The sequence below is a fragment of the Lagopus leucura genome, unplaced genomic scaffold, assembly GCF_019238085.1.
Source record: "Lagopus leucura isolate 7727_CA_CO unplaced genomic scaffold, USGS_WTPT01 Super-Scaffold_73, whole genome shotgun sequence".
NCBI lineage: Eukaryota > Metazoa > Chordata > Aves > Galliformes > Phasianidae > Lagopus > Lagopus leucura.
In genome coordinates, this window is record NW_024962252.1 from 84,831,371 (window position 1) to 84,856,486 (window position 25,116).

Genomic DNA, 25,116 nt, shown 5'->3' on the forward strand with positions numbered 1-25,116 from the left:
ACTTCTCTTTCAAGTGTACTTGACTGCCAAAGACTGCTAGGTATATTATTTGCAAAAAATTTGTACAGCAAATAGATAAAACATTTAAAATAGATAAAAAATATTTATAAACAAGTACTTTATTACAAACTTTAGCCTACAAAAATGGGTAACTCATTTATCTGCTTATTTTCAAAAACCCTAAGAACATCTTTTCATGCTTAAATCATCACTCAATTCTACACGATAACTGAACTTTGAATTTACTCACATTATCTGAGGACACAGTGCCTTCTTGTATGCCTTGGGAATTCAGCTTGCTCACTATTTCATAGAGATGTAACAGCTTCAGCTTGTTTGCACAGAACTGCAGTAAGCCTTCATCCACACACTCGAGCTCTGAAGAAGAAAAAGAAAATCTGTATCTTAATTTGAATACATGGCCTGACACACTTTACAACTGCACTGAAGTCCTGCTTTGGGGAATTACACTGAAGGCCTTACATCTCACCATAATTTTTTGATGCAGCGCTGCTTGCAATGATTATGTTTAGCTCATGGCAGAATAAAACAAGAGTTATTTTTATGGTAAGTATTAAAGAGAAAGAAATCAGGCTCATTTTTAAAATGAAGGGTGTTGATAAAGTGGAACTGAGCAAACAGAAAATCGCCTTTTCCTGATTTGAAGTCAAACCACAAACTGCCAAAAAATGAAAGACGCTAAGTCTCAAATTCCTTTTTTTCTTTTTTTAATCAAAACCTGAATGTCGGACTGTAATCTTTTATTCGTCCTGCAAATATTTTAACAGCACATCCCTTACATCAGAAGAGAGTTTGATATTCGAAGATAATACATCATTTTGATCTCTTCAAGACACTGCCTTTTCATTTCTTTCATCTTTTTAAGTCGTGGAAATCTAAGATCTCGTTGTTTCTGAACTTTGTCATTAAAGCAATCAATGCTTGCAGCTAACATCAACACAGCATGGAAAAAAAACTTATCTGTTGAAAACATTTAACACAGATCCTAATAAGATGTTTCTATACAGAAGGTATCTCTGAACACATCATCTTCATCTAGAAGAAGGGCTAAACATGGTTTTCTCCCCACGAAGCTTAAACGCTATTGCCACATTGCTGTTCAAAACCCTACAAACACACAAAGCTTGCTAGATTTGGACCTCTTCTTCACAGCCACAACATTCACACAGCCCTGGCATGTTTCTTGTTATCTTTTACCTAGTAAACACAAATGGGAGATACGATACTACTCTTTTGAAAACAGAAGGCTAGAACATGAGCCAACTTTGTTCTTCATTGTGACTGTGAGGAAATAATGTAACACATGACCATAAGAGATTAATGAGAAAAATACACACTGAAATAAACCACCATAATTATACGGTTCTGTCAACCTCTCTTTGGTACTTTTTTTTTTTTTTTAAGGACTTCTTACAGAAGTTTACAGTTTCCCATGGGAAACTCATTCTACTCACCACTTCAAGTGGACAAAACAAAAGATTCCCTCAAAGCCTCTAAACTATAAAAATGCATTGCTACATTTTCACTGAGGCAGGATAAGGGACATAGCCATTCTAATTGAAAAATGATTTATTCAGAATTTCCACACAGCAGTGGTGGGGATTTCTTGACTCATCTCCACCTACCAAGCTGAAATGAATCCACAGAAAATAAAAACAGAAAAACGTGCAAGCTTCTGCTGCTGAGAAGTCCCAACACATGCAAAGGAAGTGGCAGGCACATGCTTCTCCACTTTATTCCTCACCTCAATATACCCAGCTGTGCTTCCCAAAGGGGGGTTACCTCAAGCATAAGGAAGGCTCTCACCACTTGGAAAGATTCAAGTGTATCATTTCAAAGAGGAAAACTTCACAGACTTTCAGCAACTTTTTTTTTTTTTGTGGTGGTGGGTTTTATTTCGATTGTTTTAAATGAAAAATGACAATTCCTGAGACTCTTGAGAGATTTCCAGCAAAACATGGAATAAAACATCAGTGAAGTTTACCAAGAGAAGATATTATGCATCTGGCCAAAGCTCAGATCTTCAGTGATAAGGATTTTGTGCCATCAGTACATTAAAATTTACAGATCCAAAATACCATATCTTTACTGCCTTCCTAGCAAAGAGAGAAAAGCAAAAGCCTTCTACACAAATTCTGTGAAGCCTTCTTTCTGAAGGCAATTTTTTTTCTGGATGCAAGCACTCAGCCCAGTCACTTCATTTTTATTTTTAAATATAATCACAAGTTGTTAGGTACATGGCAAGTATAGCGAAGCATACTTGTTAGCAAGCTATCTGCTGTCTGTGCAGAAAAAAATAAACGTGTAGAAGCAACATTCTGTGATACCTAGCACCCAACCTAAGCAGATCTAATTTGGCCTCTCTGTGGAACAGAGCAGTTCTAGAACTGTCCTACAGCACTGCAGATATGGTGGAAATGCCTCACTGTAATTGCAAAATAAATATCCACCTACCCTGTTTTTCTAAATTATCCATTAACGTCTGAGTGATGTTTGTGAGAGACGAAAGTGGCACGCGTTCACTTGTCAATATACTTTCCAGAGCCTGTTAAGCAGACATTCAAAAGAATTAAACATTTGCTTCACTTTACTGTTAAGGCATAAGGTAAGCCAACAACAGTACAACTTTGACAATGATTTACAGGTTTTTTTTTGGTCTTGACATATACCTGTGGCATAGTTTGATCCTATAACAAGGTCTGCTGGCCTGCTCTGCTTTTATTATTTCAGCTTTTACTGTGGAAGATACCTTCAGGAAGTCACAAGTCAGAGTAACAGCTCCATGATTTGCTTCAAGTAACTCTTGGAACAAGTGAGGTATTTTAAAACGTTTAAGAAAGATTTATCAAAACTAATAACTTTTTTTTAATGTTGAAGAACACTGGCATTAAATATTCACCTGTTTCTTTGTAGCAGGGTATTTAATATCAAGTATTAATTCCTTTGCTTCAGCTTCAATCAAGTCTGTGAACAAGGAAAATTACTACATTAATTCCTATTTTTCAAGTGAATTATGAAAAAAGCAAGTCTAGTTGCACTGCAGCTGTGATGCACATTGGCTTATCCTACAGAATTTAAGATACTTTTAAAAAGCTGCCAAAAATAAGCTTGGTGAAAATAAAACAGCTCAGTGGCATCTCTTATTCCAAATATATCTTTCATAAGAGAAGAATATTTTTCAAAGGAAGGAGGATACATTCATTGAAACACCGATCTCCATTACAGAGCAAAACTGTGTCGCAAAAGGCTCATGTTAAAAGCAAGCACTCAGAGTAGAGTTTAATCAAGATTTAAAGGGCAGATAACACTCATACTGGATCCTTGTATGAGATACATGTATTTCAGTAGTTTACAAAAAAAAAAATACAAGCCATTTCAGGATCATAATTTACAGCACACACAATTATCAAAACATCTGTTTCTACACTTACAGGACAACAAACAGAAGCACCACCTCATAACATACAGCTTGAAGAAATTATTTAAGAAGACCTACCTAGATCTGAGGTTTTAGCTTTGAGCAAAGCATTTAACTTCTTCACTAGATGCATATCTTTTGCTCGCTCACTCTTTTTATCACTGAAGAGAAATAATTTCATTTGTACGTGTTAATAAAATGGAATTCTTCTACTTGAATTATATGTAAGCTACTTAAAGGTAACACCACATTAACTATGTTAATGCACACAAACCAATAAGGCTATTACCAGAGAATCATTCAGTCTGAGAAGGAACACAAGAGTGGCTCTCTATAAATAGTTTCTAAATACAGTAACTGAAATTTAGTTATACAGAGCAAATAGTCCTTACCTCAATGCAAAATGAAAAGGTACATGGACAGTCTTCACACTTCCAGAAACTGGATCAACAAGACATATCTGGTAAGTCTGGGGCTGCCATCCTTGACTGGTAACATTGTTTAAGCCCATTATTTTATAACCAGGATACAACAGTCTAAAAACAATTAAGAAATCATGGCATTTATAGGAAATAATAAAATCAGCATCCTCCAATGTTCACATTTAAAAATTTTTTGTTCAATTAAGCAAAAGCTTAACATCTGCTGAATCAAGAAACTATACAGTGATAAAGCATGACAAAATCCCATTTATATATATATAATAAGATATGTTCAGTATAAACACTGCCGGTAACACAATAAGAGCCTGCCAGTGCTTTCTACTTCTGCCACTGGTATATCCAGGTGCTGCAAAAGCACAGAAAGCATGCCCACATGCTAAAATTTCTTACCTACAATGCTTCCCCACATTGAAGGCCCCAACACGAGGCCCTTGCTGCGTGCTCCAGACTTCCAGAATTCCCCTCCTTGGAGCATAGATCACAAGGAACTGAGCCACTCTGCTTGGACACTGTGCATTTCCAAATGGAGAATAATCAATCTTCTCAGTCTCCCTCTCATGAAGGTCTTCTACAGTCTGTATCCAACCAACTTCTGCATCACGGTATCCTTTGTAAGAAAAAACAGATTCTTTAGTGTACAGAAATGTAGATGTGATTAAGATTTAAACTGCACATCTCTGGCCAGTAGCCAGACTCCTGCTAAAAACTAGGGTACACATTTAGAACCCATCAGGATTCCTCTCTGCTGCAGTGCTTTCAGAAGGAACAAGTTCTTCTAGAAGAAACCGTAAGAAAATGAAACCCATCAGGTCTGTACTTTCAACGTTACAGTGATGGAAATGCTTCTCAGAAGATCTGCAGTAAGCACCCATATTTCTTATTTCAACACAACAAAAAAGAAGTGTTAGGGAAGAAAACGTATATTGTAATTAAGTAGAATGTAAGTTTGCATTCATATGTTTTAATTATTAAAATGCAATTTTTAGTAAATCAATAAAAATGTCTGTTTACTCTGAGTAATGCAAGTATCTTCTCCTACTACAAACTTCACAAGTGTTTAAGTAGAGATGCTCCTCATTAAACTGTGTAATTGTTTTAGCAAGTATGAATGAGGATTTCAAACTACAAGCAAAATTTGAACGTATAAAATGAGTCTATAACAAAATATATTATACTAAGTAGGTGGCAAAGCAACTCTATCAATGAGAAAATATAACATTTAACTCACTGAGTGTTATTTGCTTAAAAATCCAAAAAACTACTTCACATTTCAACAGCCTCACTCAAATCCACAGCAGGGAAAGGCTGGTAAATACATGTCTGACAACCAAAAAAACCTTGAGACTCTGGCACTGCAATCTAGACAATAGAAAGCTCTCAGTAATGATGAGAAATAGGTCCAGGAACATTAGAAAGCACCATACCATACCTACAAACTTCAAATATGAAGAGCAACTTAGATTATTGAGAAACTCTCGGAATTGCAAGTCTGAAAATAAGAAGCCACACTATATTGAAACATTATTGCTATATTGACATACAATATCTTACCTTTCCACATGCGAATTGCAAGTCCTCTTGTAACATCCAGTAAAATAACTCTTCCAAAATCATCTGTCACTGCCGCCAAAGTATTACACGGGGAAAGACATATTTTTTCACCATGACGACGGGAATCTGGAATTCCAAACCTAGAAATCAAACAGAAAATCACTAGATAGATTTTTCTTTCTTCAGAAATACTAAACAGTAATAGATTAGCTTTTTATTAAGGTACCAAAAAGATTTGGGTAAAACTAACAAATAACGATCAAGTTTTTGTGCTGTCTAGCGAGAGAAGCAGAATTATCTTGAAGGTCTGTTAATATCCTACTGAAAACCAGAATTCAGGAATTAAGATAAATAACTGCCTTGGGAAGCACTGTCAGACAAGGATCTCAGAACAGTGGGTTTCTTTACAAGCCCTCTTAATTCCAAGTAGTCTTGAACATACTTCAAGGAAAAAAACACACGAGAAAATCAACCAAATTTAGTCTCTTACCATCTGTCATGAAAAACATTACGTTACAACCTGTTTTTCCCATTCTCCTCTCTCACTATCCTACAGGGAATCAGTGTACTTCCTAATTTTTCTGAGATGCTTTAAGTTATCATCAGTAGTAAGCACGTCACACAGTTTCTTTGAAGTACTTCAGTGATAAATTTCAGGTGATATTAACATATTTATACTAACATTGAACTATGCAAATTGTTCTTTCATATCAACGAGTTGAAAGAGATGAGTAATTTGCACAGAATGACAAACTGAAATGGAACAAAGCCTAAAACAAGTGATCTACAAACTACTATCGCTGTTTAACACTGGGAAAAACACACAGGCTCATCAGTTATACCTTTCAAAACCATTTAAATAATTAAGAACACAAGAGCTTTCCAGCAATTGAGACAGCATATCAAACTTGCCTCACTGCTAATGGGGTTGCAGGTTCAACTTTTGGCTTCTGTTTTTGGACAGGTTCTTCCTCATGTTTGCTCTTCCAACCAAGCCAGCCACTTGCAAAAGAAGAAGGCATTAGGAGAATTATACTAACAGTTTTGAAAAAAAAAAAAAAATCTCAAATTATTATGAATCTACTAAAACATATCACTTAATATAATCTTTTATTTTGTTACCTGGCAGCATGAAATAATGCTGAGGTCAGTTTACTTGCAACTGCTAAGGCAACATGAGACAACAGGGGCTGTGAGCTACCCTGAAAGAAAGGAAAGTGTTTAGGTAGTCAAGAAATAGCTGTGACCTACCCTGGAATGAAGGAATAGCATTTACAATGCCAAGAAATAGTTCTTACACTGAACTCAACTGCAGAATAGTTTTTCAGTTCTCTTATGGACTTTCAGCTCAGAAAGCATAGCTTTAACACTCTGCAAAATTTTAATTCACTGCCCCAGCAAAGCCATTCTGACATCTCTCTACCATTTCAAAAATCCTCCTGCAAGTCACTGGTGGCTCAGTATGTTTGTCTGTAACAAAAGTTAAAGAAAGTCTGTGTATGATTTACTATAGAGTTATCTGGCGCATGGCTTTGATTTCCTTGCAAACACAAATCTTAGCAGTTTTGTCTTAATCACACTGCAGAGGCAAGCACATAATAAAAATTTCAATTCTAGCATTTTCAGTCAGCTTCTGACCCCAATAAGGCTAGCAGTCCGAATATACAAGGCATACATAAGTACACTGGCATTCTTTTCCTCCAATACAAGGTTAAAAAAAAAAAAATCACAAAAAAACCCAACCAGGAAGCATGAATGTATCATAGGTATAATTAAGCAAGAATTGTTAGTTCTCTCCCACATGTAGTGGTTCTGTTTGTACATAACCAAAGACAGAAGGTCTCCAAAAATGCTTAAGATGCTTGTGAACAGAACCACAATCTAATTATTAATAAATAAAACCTCAAGGTACCTAACTGGCAATAAATTAACAAATGACTGTGACATTTGTTTTGAGCTAAGGAATTAACTTTTTCAGTGACAGAAACTGGTAGACATTACTCTCCCAATCATTCCATTTTCTGAAGGTCAAGAAAAGGGTGAAACATCAGCATAAAATGAATATAAGAATACTGATACTGAGATGACAAGGATTAATCATTCAAGCAATTTCAGCAAGTCAGCTTCGAGGTACATACCTCCAGGGCAAAAAAGAAACCAGTGAAGGGATTGGATCCAACTGTAACATACTGAGACATAGCAGGTGGGCTGTTCTTTATAGCTGCATTATATCCACCTATATTGGAGGCAGTCTTCATTTGATCAAAAGGAGATAGCGTCATAATGCCTACCAAAGACATAAAAGCAGGTGTTTTATACAAAAGTACATGATTGATTTAAGTCTAAATACGTTCCTGCCCTGTTTTCTTGGCTGATCATTCAACGTTTGGAAAGGAGTAGCCCTAACCACACTAATTCCAAAGAACTGAACAGAAACCTAATGTATTTTAGTTAATTAAAAAAACATAATTTGCTCTTGTAAACCAAACAACTACGACAAAGTCTCCTAGATTTCATTAAAAAAAAAAATTAACAAAACTTGTTGCAGTGATGAAAAATGGGAACAATCTGACATAATGAGAGAAGTGCAGCTTCCACATGTTGCCCAAACATTAACTACAGAACTAGTAGAGACACGTGCTGAAGGGCAGTATCAGTACTGTGCAGTCTAACAGCAAAAATACATGGTTAACAAAACCCACTTCACTTGTCTACTGAGCACCCTTCCAACTTAATGTTTTTAAGGAAAGATGGAAGAGTAATGAAGTTTACTGTCTGCCAGGCTTCTGCAAATTCCTAAGGACTTTAAGACTCCAGGAGTATAGAAGTATGCTGCTTTCTTTTGGAAAGGTACAATTCCAAGTTTTCGTTTCTTGATGTGCTGGAGCATACCAATATCAGCCTTAATTTGCCTACCAGATGGTGCTTTCAACTGGCAGAAACAGAACTGCATCTATCCAGTCTCTTTGTTGTTTCTTACCAAATGAGAGGACAAGACAGCTAGAGCTGCCTCCCTTTCTCTCTCCTCAGACTGAAAGGAGAATGCTCAAAACAACAAGAAGTACGATACACTTCTGGTGACGGTTAATCAGATTATTCACTACATCAGTCTTCTCCCACTTATTTCTACCCAAACAGAAGTAAGTGCTCTCACCCCAAGTTTAACTCCAAAACATTCAATTTCATTCAAGCCAAATATGAAAGTACACAAAAATGCTTACCAACACTAGCATGGTCAACAATTGTATCCACGTCCTGCAAACCCCACTTCTTATAAGCTAGAGGTGGTGGCTGAACATTCTCATTGCCAGATGCTGCAGCTGACAAATGTTGGTAAGTACAAAAAAAAAAACACATCTACTTAGTCAAAGGAAAAGAATAACAGAAAGAAATTGATAGGATCTGAAGAATAATTTAATTTTAATTTAACATACATTTGAATAGCTGCTGAAGTAAAATGGCATTTTGAAATACTTTCCATAATGAAATTAAAACACCATTAACTGGATAGAATTTCACAATACCCATCACAACTTTATTTACTATTTACAGAGTTTACAAATTATGCATGGTTTACTATTCTACACAAATTACAGAGGCTACTACAATTTATTTCTGTGGTCTAGGCATATTTATGTGGCAACTCACTAGCCAAAGAATTACTTTAACATGCTGTTGTGAGTTAACATGGCTAAGCACCACACAGCTGCCACTCACTTCCCCCACAGGGGATGGTGAAAAGAACTGCATGATTTGAGATAAAGGCAGTTATTAGGTAAAGCAAAAGCTGCGTGCATAAACAGAGTCAAACAAGGAATTCATTCACTCCTCCCTACCAGCAGGCAAATGTTTGGCCATTTCAAAAAAGGCAGGTTTTTTTCACAAAAAAAAAAAAAAAAAAAAAAAAAAAAAAAAAGGCATTTCAGAAGACTAACACTACCTCTGAACATCCTCCCTTCCTCTTCCTTTGCCCCATCTTTTACTACCGGCACAACACCACATGATATGAGAAACAGGGAGCTCTCTCGGTTGTGTCCCCTCTCAAGTTCTCATACACCACAGCCTATTCTCCAGCAGGACAGTATGAGAAACAGAAAAGGCCTTGACACTATGTACTGTCCAGCACCAGCTAAAACACTAATGTGTTATCAACACTGTGCTGGTAACAAATACAAAACAGCATAACATGAGCTAATGTGAAGAAAACAAATTCTATCCAAGCCACAACCAGCACACAGCACTACGGTGAGAACGTACACAGTAGTCAATGGCACTCAGACAACTTGTGCTGAGGACATTTTCTGTGGTGTAAGGAATTACCACAAATGCAAAAGATGCCTCCATACTAAAGGACAAGGAAAAAGATTTGAGTTTTACCTTGACTTGATATCTGATAAGTGTAAGTAAATAGTATTTCACATTACACAAAATAAAGAGACTCAGAAATAAAAACTTTCTCTTAACTATACCTCTTGCTACCTGGTTGCGACAAGCACGTAGGGACTGAAAGAGACTGAAACCATCAATTGTCACAATTGCTGCTGGATACAGGATACTTAGCTCTTCATTCTGTAGGAAAAAATTAAAGACAAAAAAAAAAAGAGAAATCACTGCAACTGTTACAACACAGTAGCTAGAAAATAAGCAGTGAACTACATGAAGACAAGTATTACACCCAAAGAGTTAATTTCTAACAAGCCCCAGGCAAAACAATAAGGCAGAACTAAAAGAACTAAGTGTTGTGCCATCCCATAAATAGTTATTCAGACCTAACATTTTATCATTTTGTCTTCCTTCAATGGCTCTTATGCTTGCTTAGTACATTTTATGGCTTAGGGAGAAAATATAAAATCTACAGTGGCTTGTGAAGACCACAGAAAATCAGGTCTATCTAGAATACAACAATGCTTCATGAGCCAAATTTTTAAGTGGATTAGCACATGCATTACCACTTGGGCACAAAAACATTAACTTGGTCACACAAACTCAGGATTCAAATTCCTTAATGTTTCTGTATTTCAAAACCGATCTCAAAACATCATGCTAACAATGCACAAACACATGCATAACGCAAACTCAGAAATGTCTTTAACTTCATTAGGTTTCTGCACACAGCATGCCTACTCAGCCAAAAGCAAAGAAAGCTGGCTTTTCTACTAAGTAGCTTGAGCTCTACAAAAAACTTCTCTGTAGGAAACAGTCATTATGCAGATTCTTAGCACTCTCATAACCATGGCTTCAATTTTTAGCTATCTTCTCTGTGAAAGAACATAAATGCTTGTGAATGCGTACATAGAGCTCCTGGCACCTACCTATCAAGTTTTGTTTTCTCCTTTCATCATCAATACATTATCATATTTTGTGCACACAAATGAGAAATAGGAGATGAATTAAGCCTTCCTTTGCAATGCTGCTGCTGAGATAACCACAAGAAATCTACAGAGTAAACTAAATACTACTAATAACAAGAAATGCTGAATTAGTAATAAGAAATGCTGAATCCTCCTCAAACTATATAATATAATTCTAGAAAAAGAAATCTGCAGTCTCTTGTAAGGAATTTTCTACCCATGGAAAAACTGGTAAAGGACGTAGAGGATTCACAGAGAAGACTCCCTTCCATACCCCTTAACACTGCCACTTCGCTTTTGAAATAATCTGACAAAACCTGTTCTGTGACACCAGGATGCCTGGGAATTTCATAGGTTCTGCACTTAAGCTGCAGGACAGGATCTTCATTTAAAAGCTGTGCAAGAAGCAGCACTCCGCTCTAAAAGAGAAAGAACAATAAGTGTGACCATTACTGTGCTTTTTCTCAGGGAAGACAAAAAACATTGTCTGTGAAAGTAGATGTTTTTTAGAAATAGGTATTTATTAGAATGGCTTTCTTGTGGGCTCGCTGTGCTGAGAAACATACCTCAGTGTAAAAACGAACATAGCCAGAGGTGAAGCCAACCACAATGCAGGTCCAGTCAGGACGACCTGTGGAGCTCCTGTTTCATAAAGATACATTAGAAGTTAAAAACTAATCCTGCTCTAAGTCATAAACATATGAGGGTGTAATGTAAGGAGAATGCATATTCATAGGAATATCAATCCTTACCTCTTCTGACTTGCCAATGGGATACACAACACACTGCTCACACATTCACTAGAAAGAGAAAGATAAAACTAATAAGCATATTTTACTTTCCAGTTGTAGAAGACTGCTCTACATGACATCTTGTCAACATTTTAAACATATTAACAATATAGTAACGCAGCACATAATTTATCAAGCTCAAATGAGAAAAAGCAAAAAAAGAAAACCTTCCTTTTAAAGACATTTTGAATTACAAGGTCATGTAAGTACCTAAACAGATTGCAGTGAGTGCCTATTACACCTTGTTATTGTTCTCCTTCATCACTCAAGACTGATCATTCCGCCAGTACTCTCAGTAAAGACTTGCTGCTTAAAAAAACAAATACTACACCTGGACCACACTTCTCAAAAACACAGTTCTGAAATACATTATGGAACCAAATAGATTTTTACATCCATTGTATTCATCATTACAACTGGATAACATTTCAAGAAGTAACTTGGTCTTCCCAAGTAACGGAAACTGAGCATGGCAGGCACAGCACGCAGAAGGCAAGCAGAGGAGCAGGCTTCAATATCTCAAATCAAAAATTATTTAGCTGTTTCTACAACAGAAAGCTTTACACAGTCTAGGGAAACAGAAGAAGTACAAAGATTTTATGGAATACCATATAAATTCAAGATTACATCCTGAATAGCATTTGAAGCATAAAAGCTTCCAGTACTGCAGATTATTTGCATTTCAGACCACCTCCATTCCCCAACTAGTAATTAAATAACCAGGCTAGAAAATTATAGAAAAAAATTCCTAAACACAAGTTTGACATGAATTGCAATATAACCACAACTTAATATCCATTTCAGTGAAACCTCATCTTTAAGAGGAAAGCTTAGCTGCCTCACAACATATCAGCTAAAGACAGCTCTGGGCAAAAAACGCCACAAGGCTTTAGACAATCTGGCAGAGACTGTCCTACTGACACCTCCACAGAAATAGAACCCTCACCTACAGGAAACACTTGCAAACCTTAAATCAAGCTGTAACAAATTTAGCTGTGTCTATCTAAAGAAAGCCACCCATTCCACAACGGATCTCAAAGAACAGTACTAAGGCTCTGAACAGAGGGGTTTGTTCATTTGTTGTGCAGTTGGTTTGTTTAGAGTAGAAGATGACATAGTAATTTCAGTGGTAGAATGGGGAAAAGCCCTGAAGGGACACGTTACAAAATAGTTCAAATTCACTGCAGCAGCAGGCTTATCATACAGATTGGAAAATGGCTGATTAATTCAGCACCTCCTGCAGCATAACAGAAGGCTGAAGCCAACAGGCATACTCAAATGCAGACAACTCAAGACTGCAAACTTGATAATGAAATCCAAATCCTACTCCATATGGGAGATTCCAGAAAGTGTCAGTCTGGTTATTTGAAGACAGATCCAGCAGAAATTTTGTATAAATACCAAATGTATTTCCAAGGCAAATTTTCTAACTGTTCTAAATGACTTAGAGCACCAAAACCATTTCAAAAAGTGACAAAAACTGGTAACAGGCTGTTTACTGTACTGTATTCACAGATAGATAAATTCAATGCATCTGAAAAGATGAACACAAAAAAAGCACATGAATGTTGCTCACAGCTTGTAATTTGGACTGACTTCTTAACCAAAGAGATCTTCACATTTACTTGAGATTTTGAAAATGGAAAGAATTATTTCTGGAACAATTTCATGCACTTCCAGTAGCAACATCCCCTACCAAAATCCCACCTCTACTTGAAAAGCAGATTTTCAAAAAACATTCTCCTAGTACTTATATAAAGCTTGAAAACCCAGATTTGATTTCTAATTTACATGTAAATACATTAAACTGCACTGACAGAATTCCTCCTAATTTATATGAGCATGTCCTGAGACACAGTACCCATGAGTGGTGACCTTCGCAAAGCTCACCCAGGTTAGTCCATTTCTGTTTTCAACATATGAATGTCTGAAAACATAAATGCACTTGGACAAAAGCAAAAAACAAAGCTGACAGTACAAATTGTTAATTATTAAATAGAAAAACAATGTTTTAATCACAACTGCATTCCAACACTTACCCTTCTTCAACACTCAGACAGCCACTCCAGCCAACAGCATACTGCATTTCTTCTTTTCCCTTGTCACTCTGCTTCCATTTAGCTATGATTAAAAATAGATGCCATCTATAAAACTGTAATGTCTTACATCTCACAGAAGTCTATTCCTAATAGCTCTTTCATAAAATACATCTTATCACACTTAGATTAACCACGAGTTACATATACTTAGATTAACCACAAGTTACATATACCTTGAAGACTAAAAAGAATATTATTTTTACTGACTTTTCTAAAAAACTCGTACCTTTGTACAAACTTGCATAGAACAATCATAGAATGGCCTGGGTTGAAAAGGACCATAATAATCATCAAGTTTCAACCCCCCTGCTACGTGCATGGTCGCCAACCACTAGACCAGGCTGCCCAGAGCCACATCCAATATACTATTAAAATCATTATGAAATGACTAGTTTTGTTCAAAAAATTACATATAGTAATACCCACTTCATTAAATTTTAAAAGGTTCAATTAACGCAAACTTCTTCTGGGATGATTACTGAAGCTTAAATAAATAACAAAATTTTAGAGCTAACCCTGAGAACACGAAAATCCTACACTAAGGCGGGCAAGTTTTAATCAGCATAGTGCTAGAAAACACAACACTTTCCTATTCAGAGTGCTATTACAACTGACACTTTGTTTCATCAACTTCCAGTTGCAGACGGACAACTAAGAAAACTAGCACTGTGTGGCATTTGATTGATGCCTAAAGTTTAAGACACAAGGACACTTCTGGCCACTGTGTGGTATAGTTACTGCTGAGCATTCTAGCAGCACCCTCCAGCAGATAAGCTAAATCATCTCCTTATTCTTGATGCAATAGGAACTTTCTGAGGACCACTGCTGTCCTATTTTCTTTGAAAAATTAGCAACTAACCCACATGGGTTTTAGATCACACAACTCTTCAGAGAATAACACTTGCAGTGTATGAACTTAATGCAATCTAACTACCTAACTCCTTTCTTTTAAAGTCATTACTCCTTGGCCTGCCACTGTACTTCCCCATAAGGAGTCCCTGTACATTTTTATTGCAGGTTTCCTTTAGGTAACAGAAGGCTACTGTAAGGTATCCCCAGAGCTTTCTTCTTCTCCAGGCTTAACAATCCCAGCTCTCTCAGCTTCTATGCACAGGAGAGGTGCTCCAGTCCTCTGATCATTCTCATGACCCTCCTCTGGACCTGTTCCAACAGCTCCATGTCTTTCTTATTTCGGAGATCCCAGAGCTGAATGCAGTACTCCAGGTGGGTTTTTACAAAGGCAGAGTAAAGGGAAAGAATCACCAACATATCATACTCATGTACTGCAATTGTTATTGGCAAAAGCAACCAGGCCATTGCAAGTAGATAAATGGGAGCTGGCTCTTCAATGTTCATATTCCTAAGGATAACTCCAGAAATAGGGGGAAAAAATAGATTTTGCCCTGACTACTCTTAAATGTATATGCTTACATACTTAGCAGAACGTATACTTACACACTAAAAAGACTGCCTTCTGCTCATTAGCTATTACCATCAGGTCATTTGTTGGTGATAAGGATAACACACAGTCTTGAAGCCAGTAATTTCTCTGGTTCTTAGAAGTAGATTCCTCTTCTTCCTACAAGTAAAGCTTTAGTTAATGTATGCAGTGACTTTTAAACACAGCACAACCTGCAAGATTCAGATTTACACTTTGGCTTAATATCAATACCACTGCTGAATGCACAACTACCTATCAAATTGCTAAAGCACAAATTTGCATTAAGAAACACGATGCACAAAAAGACATCAACCTTACACTAATTACATCTGCAAGTCTGCAAATTAGTAATGAAGCTGCATTTGTTTGGAAGAAATGCAAGTCTCGTCCAGAGAAAAGCTGCAGGAAGAACCGACAGACCACACTCATGGTTGCCTGTTACATTCATTTCCTTTCATAATGCCACAGCATTAGAAAGTCACTTTGTGCATATAAAGAATACACTGAATGTCCATCATCTGGTCAACATCAGCACAGTGCAAATACTCTGATAACTACCTTCGTCCACGCTATCACTTGATTCATACAAGTGAATCTTTCTTTCATGTCATTCTTGTCTGTTTACGGATGCCAAATTCTATAGTAATACTTTTTCCTTAATCACACTGGGAGCTAGGATTGTAATATTTATTTTCACTTTTCCCTTTTACAGTTCAAACATGGCAAAAGATTTAGAGCATATTTACTAGCAAACCACATGGTTCACAACAAGCTACACATCCCAGTTAAAACTAGCTCCAACTCAACTAATTATAAGAAACATATGAGGATTAAATGCAGAGCTGTTTTCACCTACAACTCCCTAAAATGAAGAAGTAGGAAATTCCTCTAGAAGAAAAACATGTGTATATATGTAGAAACATACTTCAGACATCGAAACATTGGGCATGGAACAGGCTGCTCAAGGCAGGGGTTGTGGTGCTGAGCTGGCAGAGTTCAAGGGGTGTTGGCACAGTGCTTTCAGTCATATGGTTTGGATGTTGGGTGGTCATGTGTGGAGCCACAAGCTGGACTCAGTGATTCTTAGGGGTCCTTTCAAACTCAGGTTATGCTAAGATTCTATGAAATGCTCTAGGAAAAGATCAATTACAATTCAGTTACACTTGCTGAATCTACCAAATTACAAAAGCTTATGACACTTGTAATAAAAATGTGGCTGAGAATTTCACTTCATTGAAATGAGAGCTGAATATCCATCCTATTTGAAAGTTTTTATACTCCCTTTTATTCCCTGACATCAGCATGGGACTGACTCATCCCTAAGACACACCATGCTCATTCAAACTTTTCACCTCAGCTGTAATAACATATTTTTCCTCATAACACAGTTTTCCTCATTCAAGTAAAAAATTGAAGATTCTGCCCCATTCCTCAGGCATACTTCCTGCACATTGAGATAAATACAGAACAGGGTTTTTTTTTAGCAAGGCGAGGCCTGGATTCTTCAACTTCTCCTATTAGCTCTAACATGGAATTTATCAAGCAGTTTTCTTCAGATGATTCATTCGGATGCAGAGGATTTCTATACAGAAACAGCTTCCCTAACACCTTACGCAAGTCATCCCTGACAGCTACAAGTCTCACCCTCAACACCAACCCCAGGCTAGCTGCATTATTCTCAAATACGCTCGTTGGAAGAAGGATGTTTTTCTCCCTGCAAAGACCAACAGTGCAGCCCTCATCCTGCTTGCTTAATTTCATCTCCTCTTTAATATCATCCATACATCACAACATAAAGAGAGTACTGTGTGACTAGTAGAAAGATATTTACACCAGTGGTTCAGGATTTCAAAGTCTACACTTAAGACTGGTTGATGACCATAACTTCACTGTCATGCCCAGGCCCCCAAAAGACACCATTCAGACAGCTACTAAGAGCAAAGTACAGAAATACTTTTTCTTCCTTGCCACCGTATCTAAATAAAGTTAACTACTCTCCTTTTTTCCCTCAAAAGCTAATTTCAGGCACTTGTTCCAAGTAAAATTAAAATCTACATTTTTTTTTTTTAAAACCACTTTACTCTTTCACTTTTATCCAAATCTGATGCATTTCCAGCATTCCTCATTCCCCACGAATATTTTGGACTGTCATCCCCAAACCACACAGGCAGCTGCAAACCATTAAAGCTGACACAGAGGACACAGCATGTAATTACATCAGCTTACATCACTGTTTTTAGATTTCGGGTAATTGCACTTCCTAATATAGTTACATATTGGAATGGCAAGCAGTAAGAGAAGAACGAGGGATGTGACCTGATCAAAGCAATGAAAAAACAGACAGCAATGAAGGAATGTACCCATTTCCAGGTAGGTACACTCGAGTTTTTAGACCAGTTCATATCAATTCTCTTATTTATTCCTAAAAATCAGGAATAATGCACTTTAAGTACTGGAATTACTTACACCTTACAATGCATTCCTCTACCACAACAGTTACATACTCAAGGAAGCTCTCCTGCAATTCACAGAAGAATGTTTTAGTTTGGTGTTTATTCTTACCACGATATTTTTATATGCATATGCATATGCTATGAAACAGTTTTTCTGAGAGTCACCTAGATTCTGAGAGTAGATGCCTGAATTTGTGCCTCCACAGTAACTGCAAGGGAAAATGAGATTGAAATGCAGAGACCTAGAACTCATGCATATGAACTTACAGGTTCTGGTAATTCTGCTTCATCCCAGGCTCCCCAGCCACCATCTTCCCAGTTTGTTGGTTTACCTGCTTTAAACAGACAAAAAAAAAAAACACATGAATATGACATAAGCAAGAAAAACCACAAAGTGGATTACTGGCAGTTGTTTTCCTTTCTCCACCAATGCACTGTAACTTTATTAGTAGTAGATACTAAACAAGCTCTGCAGGGGGAAAAAAAAGAAGAAACAACATGAAGAGGTAGAGCTGGATTTCCTCCTATTTATCTTCACTTTAAATCTATGAAAGAGTAAAAAAAAGCCAACAAAATCAAGATGCAACCTAAGTACAGATTAGAAACAGGTGCAGCAGCACCTGACAGACTGTGCGCAGAGCTCTGGGCTGTAACAGCTTACGGCGCCTTGTGCAACACCTCCTTCAGCAGGGCCTCTGCACTTTACTGGACAAATCATTCAGCCACTTTAGCCTTCTCTCAATTTCTCCAGAGTTCTTTCAGGAGAGCCAAGATAAACTCCTAGTTTGTTTCAGCAAGCTAAAAGACCTAAGACCTCCCTGTAAAAACCAAGCTTTAGCTTTATTCAAAATTGTTACTCCTTCAAAGACAGCAAAAGTACAATCCTGTACATACTAGCAGGTAGCTAAAGAGAAAGTAAGGAGACAGGATGTTGTCTCATCCCTTCAAGGATTCACATCTGTGCCTTTGAGCATCATACTGATGAGGTCAGAAGCCCTGCAAATCATAAGAACCATGTGTGAAAATTTTTGTGAAATAATTTTGTATGAAAAATTATCTTCCTTTCCATATTGGCGTTTTTGGTTTGTTTTTCAGTCAATTGCAGGACAAGCCGGTAGCAAGTTAAGTCCATTTTGACAGGAAATGACTGTGTGCAAGGAAATTCACCTCTGATAACAGAATCTCCACGGCCAGGACAACACAGATTCAACTGCTCTCAAAGAAGCCACAGCAAAGCTGAAGCTACAGCCTCCACGGGGAAAAGAAGCACACTGGCACTGCCTATTCACCTCTTGGCAAAACAATGCAGGGGAAAGTTAACAAGACACCAAACAGTTTCAGTTATATCATTCAAAAACCTCAGGGAAACCAGAAGCTTACAGAATAGCTCAAATAAGCTGAGAAAATTGCAATTTGTAGGAAGAAGCCTACTTCTCAGCTGTCTTACCAGGGATGAGGCATTGGTCTTTTATAACAACATTTGAAATTCTTTCATTCAAAAATGCTGCATTTGATGGGAACTGAAGATCCAAAGGTTAGTTGCACACAGGCACTAAATAGTAAAAGATGTACAGCTCCTGCAGTGAGCAGGTTTAACACAATTCTGAACCACCACCATCACTGAAAGCTTCAATAAGACTACAAGCTTATCACTGTGATAGCTTTAAAAAAAAAAGTACAGAAATTGATGTATTGATGTTACTGCTTCAGGTCTCTTTAGACTTCAAGCATTTTCTGAGGAGTTCTTCTAAGAGCTTCATTAACTGATGTCATGGCTGCATTGGACCTTAACAAGTTTAAGCATCTCATCTCAACCTAGTTTAAATTTAGCTTTAATCAAGAAAGGTTCAGACATTTTGGATGACCAAACAGCATGAACAAGAATGTTTATACCAAGAACACTCTCTAAAAACCTCTGGCTACTTTAACAACAAAATCAAGCTAGAAAACAAAACAGAAATTGAAATCTATACTCTACTTACGCAGATTTTTTAAGCTTTTGTACCATTAATGAAGAAAAACGACTCTAAAAATATTTTCGATTAAGAAAGAAGCATTCCACCAACGCTGCTGAGATGTTTCACAAGACTGCGTATGACCAAACAACTAATACATGAGTAACCTTTGTTACAATTGAAACCTCTCCACCATCTATGAGACGGGTGAGTCAGCCAGCTTACTGCATCATCGCCAATACAGAGCTGGCTGCGCAGTTATCTCAAGAGGTCTACCTGCGTAACAACAACAGACAAGCTCAAATACAAGATGAGGCTTTATGACTTTCCAGTGTACAAATAGATAAAGGAGAATTACGGCATTTTGAATATAAGCTGCAAGAAGAAAACAGAAACCACGTCAATATTTAGTTTAAACTAGCTAACCAAATTCTATTTCCATTTGCGTTTATTATCTCAAAAGAAAAAAAAACTCCTTTCTATATAATTCACGCAGGAAAGAAAACTGTCAGTGCATCACAGTCCAGAGAGTCAAAACCACCTCCAGGAAGCACCATCAGGGCCAATTCAATCCCCAGAGCACAGAACAGACCAACTATTCCACCAGAACTCTGCCACATCAATGCTGAGACTCAACACCCACCATAAAACCCTCACCGCTACAATTCCTGCAGCCTTTATGCGCACAGCTGTACTTATAAGTGTTGTCATCATCTTTCAGATGAATCTAGATAGCTCAGAAATCCAGACAGACAGGAAAACATGAGGTAATAGCGAGGCATCATCCCACTGGTGATGCTGCAAAGATCTCTCGCAGCTGTGACCTGCTCTGTAAGGCCAGCATGTCCTCCAGCTTACAGCCATTACAAGCTTACTCCTTTGTATCCACCCAGTATTACACAGACTGCCCCATGTACTTTAATGATGCACATTTCTCAAGCCCCTGTATGCATTCTTTCCATCCTTCCAAGCATGAATTCTGGAAAAATGGTGCCTCTATCCATATCAAGAACTTCACCTATGCAATGCAACTGAAATGGCGAGTGAAGCAGAGTATTAAACAAGTGATTCATCTCAGAAATAATGGAGAGAGAACCAGCAGGGGGGCACACCTGTAATACTTCAACTACAGCACAGCATTACTCACTAGTGGTAATGCATCACAAAATATCCCTCAGAAGAAGATGGAGAACATGTGTTGAAAACTGGGTGCAGAAAAAAGCTAAGGTGATCAGACCACCCCTATATATGTGGATATATGACTGAAAAAAGTTTGTTGGTTTTTTGTTCGTTTTTCTTTTTTTAAATGAGATAGATTTGAATAAAGTGTTCAAGACAGAATATTGTCTTCAACATGGTTTTAGATTTTAGTCCATAAAGTCTCAAGCTGCATCATGTAGAAATGTAACACATACATCCTACTTGCATATAAAACCAAGTCATGCACCAATTTGTTCTATGCCTGGATTTCGCATGGGCAGAAATATCAGCTTCTTTTCTCTTTAAGCCAAGGACTTATTTAAAAATAATTTTACAACTTTCTGCCATTCAGTAATCACGGGGCATTTCTTCCCAAACTCCCCCTGACTGGAGACTGTCAGACATACTGGTCTGCTTTGACAGCATTACTAGGAAGCCCTTTTGCAGATCTGTACTGTTCTTATCTTAAAAGAAATGAAAAAGAAAAAAGATGGCATTCAAATTAAATTTGCCCACTAATCCAAAAAGAAACAAAAACCAGCTAATGCATTTCTTGTGACCATCTAAGGGAGAAAGAATCTCTTAACTGCTTTAATCCAAAAAAAATAAACATGATTTAAAATGGTCCCATACTACATAGCTTTTTCAAATAATGCTGCAAATTTCCACGGTTTACAGTCATAGATTATCCAAAAAACAAAGTTGGAGGTAGCACAACAGGAAGGAAACGTTGTGAAACAATACAACACTGGAAAGAAATGAAACTGATGACACATAAAACATCGCGCTTCCTTTTTCAATTGCAAGCAGCTCCAGTTATCAGTCACAACGAGAAAGAAGGAAAGCTATCCACTAAAGATGTTACAGCAGTAAAAACAGAAAAACAACCAGAACAAAACAAATAAGAACACCAACCGGTGTAAAGGATGTTTGGACAAAGTACTCTGACACCACTTTCCCACGTGAGTTGAGAGCCTATCTTTTCATCTGCCCTGCATCTCAGAATGTACTTTACATATGAAACATAAAGAAGGCATTATCCTTTTTTATATCTTACAGGAATGGAAAGAAAAAAACCTTAAGTGTATGCAACACAATCCGGAGAGCGAGGATCTAATTAAAGAGGCAATACAAAAAAGTTTATCAAGAGACTCTTCAACAGGAAAATACCAAATTGAATAAGAGGCATACAGATGCACTTAAGAATCCCATAGCCAAATGCCAGCTAGAAATTAATTTTGTAATGCATTTTTTTAACCTTGTTTGAAGCTCTGAAATAAAAAGTCTGGCTTTCTGAATTTCTGAATCAAATTAGTTAGTCTAGATAAAGCCAAGTGTGTTAAGCACAGTTCCAAATATGTGGTTTCAAGGAATGGGGCTGAAGAATGCTTTTCAGGATGCTGTCAATTCAACACTGTGGGGTTTTGGAGAAGAGCTCCTCTACCAAGGTTATCCTTCATTCCTATTGTAAAAAGGGACAGAGAAGTGATACCTCTTGGCTCTAGACATCATCTACCAAGGTCAAAACATCCCCCTCAGTCTCATGCCCAGCCCCACCCAAAGTAAGCAGCAGCATTTTAATGTTGTAGGCTGAGCCGTGTACCACCCTGAAGTTACCTGCTTAGTACTACATGCAAGCATCGTCACCTGGGAGCTCCCAAGGAGAAATGATTTGGGAGGGGAAGAATGTCATTTGTGTAATGGGAGATAAACACATTTATGAGCTACGACTATCTGCACATCAGGCAAGTACTGAATTTTTGGTTTTACTTCATGTTGGTAACCCTAAATCCTACCTAGCATCAGGCCCACCTGGCTACATCACTAACGTGCTGTACATTTGTTTCAGTTCAGCATCTGGTAGAACAGTGATCCCTGACATCACTTTAAATAAGCTGTAGATAAATTCCTCAAATTATAATGACTACAGGAAACCTTAGGTGCTTCTCTGATCTGCCACACAACTCAGCTACTGACTAAGAAAAATGACTGGATTAATATGTAGGTGTAAAGAATAAAGGAAGAGACAAAAACAGCAACTCAGAGTACAAGACCTCAGGAGCAGCAGTGACGGCATTACCTACACCATCTCACCCAGCACAACACGTTTCCAAACATCCTCACAGCTCAGTGACTCAGTTGCTTAGACTGCAGAGTGGCAGGAAAGCAGGCAGCAAGAAACAATGACAGTGATTTCTATGATCTCCAAAACAAATGTAAAGGGAAAGGAACCTCCCATTCCACACAGCCAAATCCATTTCTTTTTTCCCCTCACTTAAGATACTTACACAACGTGCTCGTTTTTAACATGACCCCTCTCCAAATTATAACAGTGCTCCACCTGATCAAAAATGAATGCACTGAGACATTGTGCTCCAACATGGCGTGTTTGTGTGCTTTAATTAAAGTCGCTTTGAGGACTCTAACTCACTTAGAGCCAATAGCTGCAGTATCAAAAAAAATTACAGCTACCAATCCAAAAGATGTGAATAAGTCTAAATGAATGGTACTTTGAGAAACGCTCAGTTTTGATACTCAGCCTTGATGACTAAATAAGCAAATACAAAAATAGCCCCAAATAGAGTCTACTCATTAAAGAGGATGAACAGCACATTCTAGAACATGCAATCTCAATGCTGCTATCATTTTTTTGTGCTTCTACAACAGACAAAACGCCTCCTCTCTTTACAGCTGCCATTTGATGAATCCACATCAACAGAAGCATCCAGAAGTTCCTTTACACCCATCAGTCTTGCATGTATTATCAAATGATAGAGAAATACTTGAATTTCTTTCAACACGCACCTTTAGAAACACAAACACAATCCTCAGCTTTTATCTTCAGTATCCAACAGACACTTTAAAAAAGTGCTAACAGTTCCAGAATCCTTTAGATACCACTGACACTAAGAGATGAGCCATGCAGAATCTGTGTAAATTTTTCACAGTACCATAGGATTAAAATGAGAAGCATGGTAGTAGAACACTACTGCTTTCTATTAGGAGCTTTGAATAATCGAAGATGCACAACAATCGAGACGAGCCACATAAAATTATTCCCAAATTACTTCTTTCCAAGTGCATTTCGACAATAGAGTGTATTAAATTCAACCATAAACACAAAAAAGAAGCCAACAAGATTCAGCAGTAAATTAGTTAGTGTATTTTTACATTTTCACAATCTCTGTGCTGCCTTGCCCCTTCTGATGTCCTACAAAACCTTTAAGATTTTTTCAAATAAGCATCTCAGCATTCCCTCATAGCTCAGTTCATAGATGAGAGAACTTAAGAAGGATCCCAATCAGCTTCTTCAAATGCACTCCTTCCACACTGTTGCCAGAAAGCCCAAAGACTGTGCTAAAGTTAGTTTGGTGGCTCAAATGAGAACAAAAGCAGCCATGCACAGCAACACACAGTCAATGCCATATCACATCTCTGTCACTGTGCTGTGAGCCCTGGGTTTGGATCTGCAGTCATTCTGTGGGCACACAGCAAGCTTGGCTTTTTCAGCCTAAATTTCAGGCAGTCATTTTTCACTCAGAGGGCGGTGAGGCCCTGGCATTGCCCACAGAGCTGTGATACCCCATCCCTGGAGGTGCTCCAGGCCAGGCTGGATGAGGGCAGCCTGAACTGGGGGGACAGCCCTGCCGACGACTGGGGATGGGGCCGGGTGATCTCTTTCAACCAAATCCATTCCATGATGTGGATTGCCCCGTGCAACACAAACCCGGTCTCCAGCTCCTGACCAGTTGCTTCGTGACTTCTTTTGTTCTCGTCGGAGCCACCAAACTAACTCTTTAGCACGCTCACAGCGCGCTTTGCGATCTCAGACATGCGCACTTTAATAGAACCCTCTGAGAGCTGCACTCCTTTAAGTAGGACACCGCAAACTTCCACGGTGAAGCCGGAGACGCGCAGTGCCTGACGAGCTTCACTCACACCCCACAGGACGGAGACGAGTGCGGCAGGTCGGACGGGCACCAGAAGCGCCCGGCAGTGTGACGGCAGAGCCTGCAGACGTGGCACGCCCAGCCGGCACCTTCCTCGGCAGGCTATATCCTCAGCACAGCCGGGCTGCCGCCCCACCGAGTCCCGCACGCGGAGCCAAACCCCAGATCCCCCTCCAGCGGCAAGCCGGACTCACCGCTCTCCCCGCCGGCTACGGCGCTGCCTTGGCGGCGGTGAGGGCACAGGAAGTCGCGGGCCGCCTCCAGATCCTGGAAGCGGCCGAAGGGGACGAGGGCGCACGACATGGTGCCGCCGCGCCGCCCGACCCGGAAGCGGTCGCCGCCTTCCCTCGCAGCCGGAGCCGCGCGGTCCCGCGCAAGGCGCATGCGCGGAACCGAGTGGGGGGGGGGGGGGGGGGGGGGGGGGGGGGGGGCGGCGGGGGGGG

The 25,116-nt window shown here is 38.6% G+C and overlaps 1 protein-coding gene across 2 annotated transcripts in view; it reads right to left on the bottom strand.

The window, feature by feature from the left end:
* RAB3GAP2 (RAB3 GTPase activating non-catalytic protein subunit 2) overlaps positions 1 to 24,986 on the bottom strand; it is a 41,761-nt gene extending 16,775 nt beyond the window's left edge. The window contains exons 1-19 of one of the 2 annotated variants that reach the window (XM_042895233.1): positions 24,868 to 24,986; positions 17,836 to 17,900; positions 15,130 to 15,253; positions 13,615 to 13,696; positions 11,537 to 11,584; positions 11,351 to 11,426; positions 11,102 to 11,203; positions 9,903 to 10,002; positions 8,655 to 8,753; positions 7,572 to 7,720; positions 6,556 to 6,635; positions 6,346 to 6,435; positions 5,434 to 5,573; positions 4,273 to 4,489; positions 3,832 to 3,975; positions 3,518 to 3,600; positions 2,921 to 2,985; positions 2,476 to 2,566; positions 251 to 378 (exon numbers count right to left, since the gene is read on the bottom strand). In XM_042895233.1, the coding sequence (XP_042751167.1) occupies positions 251 to 378; positions 2,476 to 2,566; positions 2,921 to 2,985; positions 3,518 to 3,600; positions 3,832 to 3,975; positions 4,273 to 4,489; positions 5,434 to 5,573; positions 6,346 to 6,435; positions 6,556 to 6,635; positions 7,572 to 7,720; positions 8,655 to 8,753; positions 9,903 to 10,002; positions 11,102 to 11,203; positions 11,351 to 11,426; positions 11,537 to 11,584; positions 13,615 to 13,696; positions 15,130 to 15,253; positions 17,836 to 17,900; positions 24,868 to 24,976 (1,992 nt within the window). In that variant the 5' untranslated portion in view covers positions 24,977 to 24,986. Of the gene's footprint in view, positions 1 to 250; positions 379 to 2,475; positions 2,567 to 2,920; positions 2,986 to 3,517; positions 3,601 to 3,831; positions 3,976 to 4,272; positions 4,490 to 5,433; positions 5,574 to 6,345; positions 6,436 to 6,555; positions 6,636 to 7,571; positions 7,721 to 8,654; positions 8,754 to 9,902; positions 10,003 to 11,101; positions 11,204 to 11,350; positions 11,427 to 11,536; positions 11,585 to 13,614; positions 13,697 to 15,129; positions 15,254 to 17,835; positions 17,904 to 24,867 lie in introns of both variants that reach the window. The other variant, XM_042895232.1, reaches the window with a different exon arrangement.
* Between the last annotated feature and the right edge of the window lie 130 nt (positions 24,987 to 25,116).